At 45.1% G+C, this 14,678-nt stretch overlaps 1 protein-coding gene and 1 non-coding gene across 4 annotated transcripts; one reads left to right on the top strand and one right to left on the bottom strand.

The window, feature by feature from the left end:
- Positions 1-1,168: 1,168 nt before the first annotated feature.
- On the bottom strand, positions 1,169-10,325 carry PRMT5 (protein arginine methyltransferase 5). 3 transcript variants are annotated; one of them, XM_069595747.1, is made up of 17 exons: positions 9,793-10,325; positions 8,820-8,938; positions 8,436-8,521; positions 8,146-8,280; positions 7,681-7,793; positions 7,299-7,348; positions 6,927-7,090; positions 6,331-6,492; positions 6,078-6,155; positions 5,927-5,985; positions 5,717-5,839; positions 5,459-5,634; positions 4,486-4,595; positions 4,145-4,238; positions 3,847-3,963; positions 2,632-2,696; positions 1,169-1,715 (listed from the first exon to the last, which is right to left on the bottom strand). In XM_069595747.1, the coding sequence occupies exons 2-17, from the start codon at positions 8,920-8,922 to the stop codon at positions 1,563-1,565; spliced, it is 1,788 nt and encodes a 595-aa protein (XP_069451848.1). In that variant the 5' UTR covers positions 8,923-8,938; positions 9,793-10,325; the 3' UTR covers positions 1,169-1,562. The 3 variants fall into 3 exon arrangements, with proteins under 3 accessions (XP_069451848.1, XP_069451846.1, XP_069451847.1); XM_069595745.1 differs by having other exon boundaries at positions 9,591-9,838; XM_069595746.1 differs by having other exon boundaries at positions 9,505-9,828.
- Positions 10,055-10,127, top strand: TRNAR-ACG (transfer RNA arginine (anticodon ACG)). Its single transcript has one exon. It is a non-coding gene; the product is annotated as a tRNA-Arg (tRNA).
- Positions 10,326-14,678: the final 4,353 nt, after the last annotated feature.

Below are 14,678 nucleotides of genomic sequence, written 5' to 3'. Positions count from 1 at the left end.
ATCCTAAGTATGGGTGGAGCCAAACTCAATGGTCTCTTAGCAACAGCCAAGTTCCCATTGATTGGTTAACCTTGCCGGGACTCAAGGAAAGCAGAAGGGTCCTTAGGTAGCCACCTATCGCTCTCATTGGCTAAACGATTTGCAGAAAGGGGGGAAAGCGGTCCGAGAACTGAGATAGAACCCTCCTACCCAGCTCCCAGCACAGTGGTAGTCTGGGCCAACACCGCAAGGTAATGAGGTGCAGTTGAGGTCCTTGGCCATCCTTACTGATTTGCCAAGGAGCTCAAGTCGGGCTTATCCAGAACAGCATTGTGGAGAGCAACTGCACTTGCTTCCCTAGGGGAGGGGTGTTGAGCTCCACATCCCCATTCTGTCTGTACAACTTTCCCAACCGCTGCCTCCTGCGCTCAGCGCTTGGACCTCACAAGTCTGTGACAGGTTTATCTTCTTCCACATCTCACACGCTTTTCAGTCGAAATCAGTGCCTACAGCTCCCACTGCAAGGGTGAACTTCAGGCAGTTTCTCAGGTGACTGGGTGCAGCTGTACTCAGCCGTCTATCTGACGTCCACCCTCACATTCCAGGAGCTTCCAGAACTCCCAGAGACTTCAATTGCCTAATACAGCTGCCAAAAACGTAGCTGCTTAAAACATGGGAGACGGCCATGAACTCACAGGAACCATTTGAGTACTGATTTGAATATTAACTTTTTATCATTATACCATTTCCTTTTCTGTAAAAATGTAGACTTGATCTAGATTACCTCTTAGGACTTCAAACTCTAATCCTGTGATTTTACCCTAACAAAATAAATGGCTTATTGCTGGAGAAGTGTGGATGACTTCCAGTTAACGCTCCCAAGAGGTAACAGAGGAGCTGGTAGTGCAGCAGCTCAGGAAGGTGGAAGGGAAGCTGGCTTCACTCACTACCCCATCTCTCTCCGTGGCAGCAAACTCCATGCCTCCTCCCCAGAAAACAACCTAATCAGGTCCTAAAGGACAAGACCTCGCTGTAGCTGCTCAGAAAGACTTGTACCTGGGAGTCCAAGAGTCACCACTAAGCTTCTTAAATAGGAAGTAAACCTAGGCCCCTTCAAGTATTGGATAAGACCATAGATCTGAATACGTGTAAGTAATAGTTGAAGAAGCAGAGGCAGGGGGCAGCAGAGTTAGAGCAGGAAAGACCATAACCTCATTTTATTTGTATTTCCTCCTTACACAAAACCATCAAAATAGGAACAGAGATAGACAGGGAAGAGGGCTGAAAATTTGTTCAATTCACATGTTCTCAGAGCTATCCCAGGGAGCCCTTGAGGCTGAGTGCCCGTTGGAGTAGCCTCAGATCCAACATGAATTCCTCATGCTCAAGCCTGAAGTCTTCACAGATTGGTAGCGTGAGCCCAATTCTCCTCCTTTGCCATCTTGACATAAGGTAGGAAAGCAGACTGAAATGTTCCTCTCTGATGGGCATGGCAAATCAGAGCCCATGGTGTACTGCACCTTCTGTGCTACAGGAACAGAACCTGCAGCTGCTTCCAAGGCTCCAGACACTTGCAGGCAGGGCTAGAGGCCGATGGTGTAAGAGCGGCCTGTCGGGTTGTGAATAGCAGAGCAGACCGGTGCCGTCACAGCCCACTCATACCACACCTTCTTAGAGTTGCTGCATCGCCAGAAACGCACACAGATGGTCTGGCCTTCACGCACAGTAATGGGCTGCTGTAAGAAGAAAGAGGGAAGTTCAGGGTGGAACTGCTGAATTTTATGTGGCAAGGTACTAAGCCAAGTGTGGAGATGATGATCAAATATAACATTCCAACCCTCATGAGGTTTGAAGTCTATCAGAACAAATAATCAGAACTGAACAATCTGACACTGAACAAATAATCAAAAGTAGGATGAATGCTGTAAACAGGGACAGTACCTATGAAAAGTAATGCTAACCTAGTCTACGAGGTCAGGGAAAATTATCTGACAATAAGAATGTCTAGTAAGACCTGGAAGATAAAGTCACCTGGGTCAGAAAATGAGCCAAGAACTTTATAGGCAGAGGACAAAAGTGTGAAACCCTGAGGCAGGAAAGAACATGGGGTATTAGAGGAACCAAAAGAAGGTCCAAGGACTGAAGGGATGTAAACAAAGGACAGCAGCTGAAAGGGCAGGTGAAAACTAGATCACACAAAGTCTAAGGAAGATTTAAGACTTTATCCTGGGACTTCTCTGGCAGTCCAGTGGTTAAGACTTTGCACTTCCACTGTGTGGAGCGTGGGTTCAATCCCTGGTCAGGGAACTAAGATCCCACATGCCATGTGCCAAGGCCAATAACAAAACAGACTTTATCCTAAGGGAACTGGAAAGATATTGAAGGGTTTTAGAAGCAGGAGACAGAGATAGGATCATATTTGTGCTTTTATACGATGACTCTTGCTCCAGGTACAGAATGAACAGAAGAATAGCCTAAGTAGATGTGGGAAGCCAGGTGGAAGGCCACTGCAAATATCCCAACATCTACAAATGCATGTGAGAACAGCAGAACAAGGGTCACAGCCAAGCATTATCCTGGGAGAAGGAAAGGGGCAGAACATCAATGCCATAAGTTACTTTTTAACCCAAGGAGCCTTAAGGTGATACCTACCTTAATGGGGAAGAGGATGGGAAACCATGAAAACATCCCGGGAGAGTGAGTCTCTGGACGGATACCTAAGTGGACAAAATAATGATAAAAATTGAGAATAACTGATTGCTGTACACCTGAAACTAACACAACATTGTTTTAACTATATTCCAATAAAAATTAACAACAACAAAATGAGGTCTCCATGACTCTGTTTTTTGCCTAGGTTGAGGACAGTCTCATCTGTAAACATGGAAACAAGTCATCAAAGATCTCCATTCACTGACTGCTCGGTTCCTTTTGACTCTAAATGCAACATGTAGGCTGCGATCCAAAAGTCTACAAGCAATAAATGCTGAAGAGGGTGTGGAGAAAACGGAACCCTTTTACACTGTTGGTGGGAATGCAAACTAGTACAGCCCCTATGGAGAACAGTATGGAGATTCCTTAAAAAAAAACTGGAAATAGAACTGCCTTATGATCTAGCAATCCCACTGCTGGGCACACACACCAAGGAAACCAGAACTGAAAGAGACATGTGCACCCCAATGTTCACCGCAGCACTGTTTATAATAGCCAGGACATGGAAACAACCTAGGTGTCCATCAGCAGATGAATGGATAAAAAAGCTGTGGTACATATACACAATGGAGTATTACGCAGCCATTAAAAAGAATACATTTGAATCAGTTCTAATGAGGTGGATGAAACTGGAGCCTATTATACAGAGTGAAGTAGGCCAGAAAGAAAAACACCAATACAGTATACTAATGCATATATATGGAATTTGGAAAGATGGTAACAATAACCCTGTATGCGAGACAGCAAAAGAGACACAAATGTATAGAACAGTCTTTTGGACTCTGTGGGAGAGGGTGAGGGTGGGATCATTTGGGAGAATGGCATTGAAACATGTATAATATCATATATGAAACGAATCGCCAGTCCAGGTTCGATGCATGATACTGGATGCTTGGGGCTGGTGTACTGAGACAACCCAGAGGGATGGTATGGGGAGGGAGGAGGGAGGGGGGTTCAGGATGGGGAACACGTGTATACCTGTGGCGGATTCATGTTGATGTATGGCAAAACCAATACAATATTGTAAAGTAATTAACCTCCAATTAAAATAAATATTATATTAAATAATAAATAAATAAATGCAACATGTATTAAATACATAAGCTGCCCAGGTAGCATACTCTTAAACCCCCATCCACTGCCCTAGACACTCACTCAGAGTGATGTCCTGATAAAGCACAGTCTCAAAGTAGCCTGCAAAACCATGTAGCACTGTGTTCACCTCCACAGGAAACTCCAAGGTACAGTAGCGATTGTTGTCAATCATAGGATCTGTCAGGGAAGAGCTGTGTGGGTGATGAGGAACCAGAAACCCTAGACAACTTGGTAAAGCATAAGCAGGAACCAGGAAAGAAAGCCTAGATAAGAGGCCAGATAAACCCAGGACAGCAATGGAAGAAACCAGGGAGGTGAGCTCCCCATTCAGTCAGAGGACAGCCATGCAGGAACCCACCTCTATTAGGATGGCTGAAGGTAAAACAGGGCTGGGGTGCAGAAAGCTGGTGGAAATTGTGCAGTCGTACCACATAAGGCATCTCAAACTGGGCCTGTCCCAAGAGAGAGAAAATGATATCTGAAGAAGACAGGCGAAAGCTACCTAATTCCTCAGGGAATGCAGCTCAAGCTCTAAGGACACAGACAAAGATAAAAACGTAGGTTCACTTCAGTCACTTTCCCACATCCTCAACTCCTTCACCTCTTCATCTCTTCCAGTGGAATGAAACAGTTATGCTGACAGAAAAAAAGAAAAGCATTAAAGAGAGAAGAGACCGCCAGAAGAGAGTGGCTGTTTACCTCAGGGTCACGGTCCTTTTCCCGACAGGCTCGGACCTCATTGTATAGCTTGGAGGAGGAGATGGGAGCTAGAAAGGAGGTGTACTCCCCAGGAATGCTCACACCATCATCTGCAGAGCAGAAGAGGCACATTACTTCCCAGGGGATGGAAATGGTGCATCTGTACTGAAGGCCCAGACCTCCCACATCAAGAGAGACCCAGGCAGCTCCATGTTGTCACATGCCCAGGCCACCCTGCCCCCCCCCCCCGCCCCGCCCCGCTCATACCCTAAGGCATTCTACTTCCAGGTTAATTTAGAGTCACAAAAGAGTAAAACCGGAAGGAACCCAAAGTATTCTAATCTAATGGTCCTTAACTCTCTTTCCTTTGAGTTAATGATGAAAGCTAAGTCCAAGGTACATGTCATGGCAGTTCAGGGAATCCACAGATCTCAGACTAAGAATCTCTGCTCTGGGGGCTTTCCTGGTGGCTCAGTGGTAAAGAGTCCCTCTGCCAATGCAGAAGACAAGGGTTCAATCCCTGATCTGGAAAGATCCCACACGCAGAGGAGGAACTGAGCCCGTGCGCTCCAGAGCCTGTGCACTGCAACAGGAGAAGCCACTGCGATGAGGAGCCCAGGAATGCTGGAGCGTATGCTCTCCACTGCAGCTGGAGAGTAGCCCCCGCTCTCCCTGACTAGAGAAAAGTCCACGCAGCAACGGAGACCCAGCACGGCCACAAATGACTAAATAAATACCTTTTTAAAGTTTCTGCTCTGGTCCGCTCCCCTCATTTTACAGATGTGAACACTCACACCCGAGGTTCAGGGAGATTGTGTCACCTGCTAAGGGCACTGACCCGAGTCTGCCCTGCCTCCCCTAAACTCTGTAACCTCTTCTAAGCTGCTGCCACACCCACCCCTCCCCAACCCCACTGAGCCTTCCCAGTTGATAATCCAATCCCCTTATTCAGTACACCCCAGCCTGGAGGCACCTTTTAGGAAGTGCTGGGCTCCATCCAGGCACTCAGGTGACAGTTCATTGTCAGCAAAGGACCCCAGAAGCTCACTGACAATGATATCTGCTTTCTCTGGAGCCACCCACTCCCGCATGTCCGATGAGACTACTGTCACCTGGCTTCCCCATTCTTCAAACTGCCAGTTCTCCAGCCTGAAACAGATGAAACGAGTCAGGAGAAGAAAGAAAACCTGGCACTGGGACCAAACTTCCCAGCATCAAGGTTGCTACTCACGTCACCACAGCATTTGGGTTCTTCTCCACAGCGTACAGCTTTATCCGCCGGTCAGCTTGCTTGGCGGCTCGCAGGGAAGCATTCACCAGGGGGCCCCGGCCTGCTCCCAGCACCATCAGCACTCTAAGAAACAGAGGGAGCAGTCAAGCTGACTGTACATGTGGAGAGGCAGGCATGCACATCTCTGGGAATCAGGCAGAGAGCACTCACTGGATGTTGGTGTCCTTCTCTTCCTCTGGCACTCGATCTAACAGACATTTATAGATGGCCTGAGGGGAAGGAGGGAAGATCCTGTGGCTACAATGCCATCTTCACCCAGGTCACCCCAGCCCTTTGCCTGACACTGAGACCCACACTGTACCTGCTGGTACTGAGAGTATTTGATGGGGTCCTTTTCGAACACTTCGTATGTCTGAGATTCCAGGTTATCCATCAGTGGCTGATGAATGAGAGGAAAAAGACAGAGTAAGTTAGCCACTTTTTGGCAAGGACAATGCACCAGAACACCAAAACCTTCCCACTGTCTCCTGAGCTCCGGTGAGATTTTATGGAACCTACTCTCAAGATACATTTCCTCCCCCAACCTCCATCCTCTTAGTGCACTCCAGACCCACCTGGAGTGGGGACTGCAGGTAATCTTCATAACCCTTGGCAAAGAGTTCGTAGGCATTGGGTGGAGGTCGGTTCTGGCTCAGGTATTCCAAGTATTGGAGGTAGGAGCAGAACTCCTTCTCTGAGTGGTGGTTGGTGCCTGTGATGATGAACTGTACCTCCAACTGTGAGAATAAGTAGGCCATCAGACACAGTCCTTGAACCAAGAGGACATTATTGAAGCTTATGGCCAAAGAGTTCCAGCATAAAATAAGGCCCAAATCACCAAATAACCTCTGAATACCAACAAAAGCAACAGGAGCCCTCCTATACCACATAAGCATCACCCTGGCCCCAGGGACCCCATGAATCATTGCTGGAACTTCTTACATCAAACTTTCGGCAAAGTTCTCATGATACCCGATTCCTTTTGAAATGGTTCTGGGGCTTCTACTGCTATTTGTCCTTTTGCTCTCAAGGCCCTCAACTTTGCTGAAATTGAGCTCCAGAAGTTAGAGAGGAAGAATCAGCCCCACAAAGAAAAAAAAAAAATCCCATCACACATATGTGAGTAAAACAAGATTAACTGGAACACCTTTAGAACCCTTCCACTACACACCTTGAGAAGTCGGAAGATCAGCCTCTGGTGCATCTTAGAAAGAACAGGGAATCCCTTCTTATTGGTCAGGAAAATGCTGGTGGGGAGAATGGCTGCTTTGATGGGCTCCCCAAGCCAACGATCAATGACATGGTTAGATGGGAGGTCAGCACCAATTTCAAGAGCTACAAAAGGGAAAACAAAGACCTGTCAATCATACAGGCCAGAATCTTTGCATGCTCTTTTGTGCAAGATCTGTCTCCTCCTTAAGAGCAAGGCAGACTAAAGCATGGAGAAAGTATGCCCCAGCAGCCAAGTATACATGAGACTCCTGATTTTTAGTCACAGGATTTCAGAGAAGGATAACCTATCCCAGGATCTTTGTGGACTCACCCACTGCAATCCTCTTGCTGTAATCACACAAGGTCCGGAAGTTGTGCCACCTGTGCAGAGTTAAAACACAGAAGTTAGTTGCTCAGTCATGTCCAACTCTTGTGACTCCATGGACTGCAGCCCTCCAGGCTCCTCTGTCCATGGAATTTTCCAGGCAAGAATACTAGAGTGGGTTGCCAGTTCCTTCTCCAGAGGGTCTTCCTGACCTAGGGATTGAACCCAGGTCTCCAGTATTGCAGGCGGACCATTTACTGTCTGAGCCACCAGGGAAGCTCCATCAAATACATACGGCCCACTAATCACCACACCTCAGGGGGACCTTCCTACAGGTTCCACTCTGTACTTCCCTCCACCCCAGGTACAGTGGCAAAAGGAAACATACCACATCCATGTCTTCTCCTCTCCACTGTACTCCTCTGTGTGAGAAGTTGGTGCGTTCTCAATTATATCATCTCTCAGGTCCTCTGGTGCCACCAATGGCACCCGCATCCAGAACTGCACATGAACAATAAATAGGTTCCACACCCTATTTAGAACTGTTTTGAACCCATTGGGTCCAGAAAGCTTCCTTCAATTAAAAAGATCTTGATCCAGATTTCAAGCTAATCCCCTTATATCCTATTCCCAATTTGTGATTATATGTTGTCTTTTATCTCTGGAAGTTGTGGGAAATAACTGATATTCTATACGTTTTATAATACTTTGCTTACCACTCTTAGTGAGGGTAGGCAGTACTGACATTTCAGTTCTCCCAAATGCACCCTTTACTGAATGGCTAGGAACAAGAAGATACTTAGCACAGCCTGACTATCATAATATGCAGCAGGGAAGGAAGCCCTTGCCATACCATGGAGGAGTGGTGGCCAGTGTGGATGTGATTGGTCAAAACTCTCGCCAAGTTTGTGTTATCTTCCTGATTTAGGGGCAGCAGAAAAGCTGGAAGACCCAAATATGCCCCAAAATTCAGCTCCTGTAACATAGCCTGGAATAGAGATTAAAAGGATAAAGTTAAGAGCTAGCAACTCAAATAGCTTTAATTGCATTATATCAAATTTACTAAGTTACAGAGTGGGGAAAAAGTGCTCTCCCCACCCAACTTGTTTACTGATATTTAGTCAGTGAAGAGGTCAGTCTTACCGCCTCAGAGTTCCTGCGTATCTTCTCCACTTTTGAGTCTGGACGAATCCATGGAGAAAGCTTTCCCACAATTAGTGTATTCCAGTCTGCACTCCCCCACCCAAGAAAGACAAAGACTAAATAAGGTTCAGCACTTTACTCATTCAATTTCTAGTTCTTAACAGGGAATAGAGTTAGAGATGAGACAAAGACTTTTTCTATCACAGATACAGGAGAGCCTGACAGAATAGGGAACTAAGGCTTTTAGTAGGTAGGTAAGGAGTTATCTATATCCGTGGGGCGAACCAATATATCCAAGTGAAGAAAGGAAGAGGAGGAAGGCACTAATAAAGCATAAGTTGTTACTGCCTCTAATAATTAAGGGGCATGTGGGATGCTCCCTACCCCTTCCTGACAGCAGTAGGTCTGATCGTGTCTGGGGGCCCGGCCGACTCTTAGCAGGTTCCTGAGTGAATTCCCTCTTGAAACGCGGGTGGAACACAGGCATGCAGAGGAAATCAAACCTACAACCGCGACAGACCCAGAATCGTCATGTAAAGACAGCAGCAGTGCCCAGAGATCCAAGTAATTGGACTGGCTCTCTTGATTCTGCACAACCCTTTCAGCTGCCACCAGCGACCCGACTAGACTGCTGAATTCAGCCAACCTTGGGGCATATCACTTCCGCTGCACTGTGCCTCAATTTCTCGCCAGGACACAGCCATGGAAAAGATGAGTTAAGAGAAAAGATGAATATCCACACCACGTGGACTTTCTACTCTGCTGTCACTGGTTTTCCGAGACTGTCACATCCAGATCGGCAGCAGTACTGCCTAAGTATCCCCCCTCATGGTTTAGCTCTCCTCTCCCTAACCTCCTAACTATTTCTCCCAATCTCACACGGGGCCCTGGAGGTCTCTACGCCCCCTTTTTGAGTTTACTTGATAACTCCTCCGACTTTGGGGTTCAGTAACCACACGCCCCCAATAAGTTTCCCGCCCTCCTCTCAAGCTCCAGGGCCCGAGGCTTCTCCCCCCGAAGGACTAAATGGTTTCTCCCGCCCTGGTCTCATCCACTTCGACCCCCTCACCCCTGCCTCTCGGGGATGACTGGTCTGTCCCTCTCGGTCCCCGAGTTCGGACCCCGCATTCAGCTCGCGGAGGTCCAGGCCCTCACCCCTGCTTGGCCACAGCCCCCAGTGTGTCAGCTATTTCGGGGACGCAATTCAGGTCCCTCCCGCTGGACACGCGGCTTCCACCGGCACCACCGACCGCCATCGCCGCCATCTTTTCCCTCGCGCAATCCACGCCGAGATTCCCTGAAGCTAGCAGCCAATCACAAAGCCGAAAAAAAGCCCCCAGAAGGCGGGACGTTTCACCTTAACAACCAGAGCGTCTCCCACGGCTCTAGAGCTGGAGGAGGAAGGGTGGGGAGTGGCTCTTCTCGCCAATCCGCGGGCTTCACAGTGACGTACGGCGAGGCTTCGGAACAGTCACCAATCTCAGGGTCTGATTCTCGACGAACTTAATCTCCCATAATGCTTCGTGTACTCGTAGAACTCCGTGCAGAGACTACACGTCCCATGAAGCCCTGCAGTATAAGCTTGAAGTGTCATCATTGGGGCCAGCAAAGTCGTCTCGGGGCCAGTGGCGCAATGGATAACGCGTCTGACTACGGATCAGAAGATTCCAGGTTCGACTCCTGGCTGGCTCGGGGAGACGCGTGTGTTTTTGTTGCATCCCATGCAATACTGTCATAAGCAGTATTTTGAAAGTATCCCGTTCTTCCCTTTCTAAATTTCCTTATGATCTCCTCTTACCCTCATTTTTAGCTCATAATTTTATTGCGTTCTGCAGCCATTTTATGTCAGCGTTTTCCATTGCCTAATTCAAAGATGGTTCTTGTGTCTCTATTTAGGTCCTTCAAAATCCTGAGAAAATTGAGGTAATGACTAAATTGGGCTTTGTATGGGCCTTAGTATATTTTTTAATAGATTGTGGCAATTTAGCCACCAACTCCTTTCTATTCTATATCTCAAACAAACAAAAAGTAAATAAACATCTAAACACACACTGAAGATAGGAAGGAAAAGAAAAAAAAACTCATGGTGAGGAATTACAGTGGAGAGGAGTTATGAACAGCCTGGCGGAGACCTGAGAGAATCTCAACATTTTCCTTTCTAGAGAATTTCTACATTTTTCTTTGTGAACACCTGCTACAGGGATGGAAAAGAACGAAGCAAAGAAAGATATAGGGAGGAGAAAGAGAACCTGAAGACGGGGGCCCAGAGGTGTTGAAGGCCTGGCAGCGAGGATGGATAGAGAACACAATACGGAAGGCCCGAGGCAGGAGGTCACAGAACTTAGTGACCAACGGACAGGAAGCCTGATAAGGGAAGTCTGCGGCTGAAGCCCAAGATTTTGGCCTCTTTGAGTGCTACAGGAAATGAGAAGCTCTTTTACGGAGAATCAGGGTTTGGGTTTGGAAATGCTGAATTGGACGTCTAGGGGGCGCTGTGTAATAGAGAGTTGGAGGAATAGTGATCAGAGCCAGACAAGATTTGGAAATCGCCAGGAGAGGTAGTGACTTTAGCCACGAGACTGGATGAGATGACGTAGCCCGTGAGGGATCAGAGTTCTGAGAAATACGGAATGGGTGTGGATAGGATAAGCAATAAGGAGCCCTGGGTGCAATGTATTTAGTGCGTGCCCCCAAAAGATAAAGGTTAGAAAACTAAAGAAATGAGAAAATGCCTATGGAGCTTAAGAGTTGGAGGTACTTTTATCCCTATCTTATTATTATTATTACTAGACTTTATTTCTTAAAACAGTTTTAGAATTATAGAAATCTTGAGCAGGTGGTACAGTACAGCCAGCTTTCTCGTGTCTTCCTACAGCTTTCTCTATTATTAACATCTTAACATTAGTATGATACATTTATTACTATTGGTGGACCAGAATTGATGTATTATTATTATTAACTAAAGTCCATAGTTTATTTAGATTTTCTTAGTTTTTGCTTAATGTCTTTTTGTCCCACCATCCCATCCAGGATACCGTATTACATATTGTTGTCAGATCTGCTTACGCTCCTCTCGGCTGTGACGGTTACTCAGGTACTCCTTATTTTTGATGACCTTGATAGTTTTGAGGAATACTGGTTAGGTATAAGAAAGAAAAGCGAAAGCAAAGTCACTCAGTCGTGTCTGACTCTTTGTGACCCCGTGGACTGTAGCCTACCAGGCTCCTCTGTCCATGGGATTCTCCAGGCAAGAATACTGAAATGGGTTAGCCATTTCCTTCTCCAGGGGATCTTCCTGGGATCGAACCCAGGTTTACCCAGATAGAAGGGAGACGCTTTTACCTCTGAGCCACCAGGGAAGCTATGCTGAAGGACATCTCTTCCCTGGAGTTTGTCTGATGGGGTTTTTCATTAGACTGGGGTTATGGGTTTGGGGGAGGAGGATCACAGAGGTAAAGTGGCCATTTTCATCACAGCATATCAAGAGTACATACCATCAGCATAATTTTTGACTGTTAATATTGAACTTTATGACCTGGTAGAACTAGTGTTTATCAGGTTTCTCCACTGAAAAATTACACTCCCCCCCCAACCCCTTCCATCCTGTACTCTTTGGAAGGAAGTCACTATGTGCATTCCACACTTAAGGAGAAGGGAGTTATTTTTTCCCTCCTTTAAGGTGAAGTGTCTACAGTATTTATTGGAATTCTTCCCTGAAGATCTTATGAGTAGGGAGTTGACGGGAAGTGGGTGATTCTCTGCCGACATTATAAGAAGAAGAAGAGTTGTTGGGAAAGCCTGCTTGTTGTTCTCTGCCCCAGCTGTGCCCAACCAAACTCTATATTCACAGAAGACTTATGAGATGTTCGTCTTCAGAAAAAGCTAATTATCTGGGCTGTGGACCATCTGTGTTCCTGGCATCTTCCTCCTGATGTCAGGCTGGCTGGTGGCTGTTCTGTTGATTGTTAACTAACCCATCCATGGATGAAAAGGAGAGAGGAAAATCTATGAAATCGTAATGTCAGTTTTGTCATCAGTGAAAATAATTTTCCAAAGGTTTTGTGTTCAAAAGAGCCTAGAATTTCTGACTGACCTTAAAGTAAGTTTAGACTGGCTGAATTTCATTCATCTGAGATGTCTTTGTTTTTTCCTTCAAAATGGTCTCTACTATGTGGCAAGCATGATGCCAAACGATTCCAGGTAATCCCACACCACATTGCTCTCCACTTCTCCTACAACACTTTGCTTTGTCTTAAAGAACAGCACAGACTGTGGGTCTATATGAGCTACAGAGGAGCAAAAGGGAATGAATGAAAAAGAAATAGAGAACCTTTTAAAGGGCTTGGCCTAGGCGTAAAGTCAGGGTTAATCAGTTCTGTCTTATCCTCTGCTTCCCTCTACTCTGCTCTCCATGCTGAACTTTTGTGCTCAGAAGTATGTCAGTCACTATTACGCTATAGCATGTAGGCCTTTGCTGGAAGGAAGATAGAGATTTGGTAGGTGAGAAATAATGTTGCTTTCTCCAGGAACCAGTGACTAACAGGTCAGAGCTCTGGAAACGTTTCTGGAAGGAAAGGAGTACCCACCTTCCAGACAATCCTCCAGCATTCCTCAGCTGCTGCCTAGTCCTTCTACCTGCTCCTGTTTTTCTGTCCTTGTTTAAACACGGCCAGTGAATTGTAAACTCTCCTTTCACTTTCTCTTGGGCTCTCCTCCTCCCTCAACACTGGTCTCCCTCCCCAGGCCCACCTTCACTCACCTCTATGCCTGCCCAGCCAGCCGCACTCTTCAACACCAAAATAATGGCCCGTCTGACCCTCCTACTGCTCTAAATTGCTTCTTCACAATCAAGGCTGTCCTCCAGCTATGAAAGTAGCAGAGTTACTGAGGCAAAATAATCTGTGCCAATTTGCATCCTCTTCCTTGTCATCTCTATTATACAGTATTTATCTGTCAAAACTGAATAGAAAGTAGAAACTGTTCTGGAACATAGAAAAAGATGGAAAACTACCCAATTGTTTAGGAGGCCAGAATATACTTAATATCAAAACCTGTCAGAAGGAGGACCTTTCCAAAAGAGCAAACCTATAGATTTACCTAATTTAGGAATATAAATGTAAAAATCCTATAATATTTGAGATTAACAATAAATGTCAATAGTATATTAACATAATAATAATATACCAGAAACAGTTAGGGTTTATCCCAGGAACTAACACAGGTTAGGTATTAGGAAATTTATTTATATGATAGGTCAAAAATAAAGCAAACAAGAAAAACATTTGATCATTTGTGATAGTCATCAAAGAGAACATGGTAAGTAAATTCTATTTTCTGAAACATTGTTTTTTAAAAAATTATTTTATTGATTTTTTTATTTGGATGGGCTGGGTCTTGGTTGCCACATGTGGGATCTAGTTCTCTGACTAGGGATTGAACCCCAGCCCTCTGCATTGGGAATGTGGAGCCTTAGCCACTAGACCACCAGGGAAGTTCCTCTAAGACATTCTTAATAGTCTTAATATTCTTTATATATAAACACATATATATGTGTATGAAGTCAACAATTCATGTAAATATAAAATAATACAAGAATGTCTTATCTCATCACTGTGTTATTTAATATTATTCTAAAAAAATCCAATACAGTAAGCCTGGAAATTTTTAAAAAGGAGTTATAACTTTTAGAAAGAGAGAGGCAAATTTATCATTGTTTGCAGATGATATGATTGTGTATATAGAAAATCCATGAGAACCAATTCAAAAATGATGAGAATTAGTAATAGCATTCAGAGACACCACTTGATACAAGACAAATATAAAAATCATATCCTTAGCCTTCTTATAAACTAAGAATAACCAGTTAAAAGACATAACTAATAAAAATATCCCAATAACATGGTAGTTAAGGTCAGAGACAGTAGAGCCAGGTGGTAAGAGGTTAGCCCTATTTATCCATTTACTAACCATGTGAACTAATCCCTCTGGCCTCAGTTTCTTCATTCACAAAACAAAAATGTAAATTATAGTTATCTTATAAAGCTATGATGAACATTAAATTAGTTAATACTGTAAAGCATTTAGAACCTTTCTGCACATAGGAAGCTTTCAGTATACATTAGCTATTGTGATTAGTTTCTTTCCCATTCACAGAGGTAACAATAATATCACCATAAAATACTTAGCTGTAACCTTAGTGGAAAATATGAAGAAACTATATATAGAAAACCTAAAATTTTGCTG

Source organism: Ovis canadensis, chromosome 7 (genome assembly GCF_042477335.2).
Source record: "Ovis canadensis isolate MfBH-ARS-UI-01 breed Bighorn chromosome 7, ARS-UI_OviCan_v2, whole genome shotgun sequence".
NCBI classification, from domain to species: domain Eukaryota; kingdom Metazoa; phylum Chordata; class Mammalia; order Artiodactyla; family Bovidae; genus Ovis; species Ovis canadensis.
This window is presented reverse-complemented; position numbering and strand designations above follow the sequence as displayed.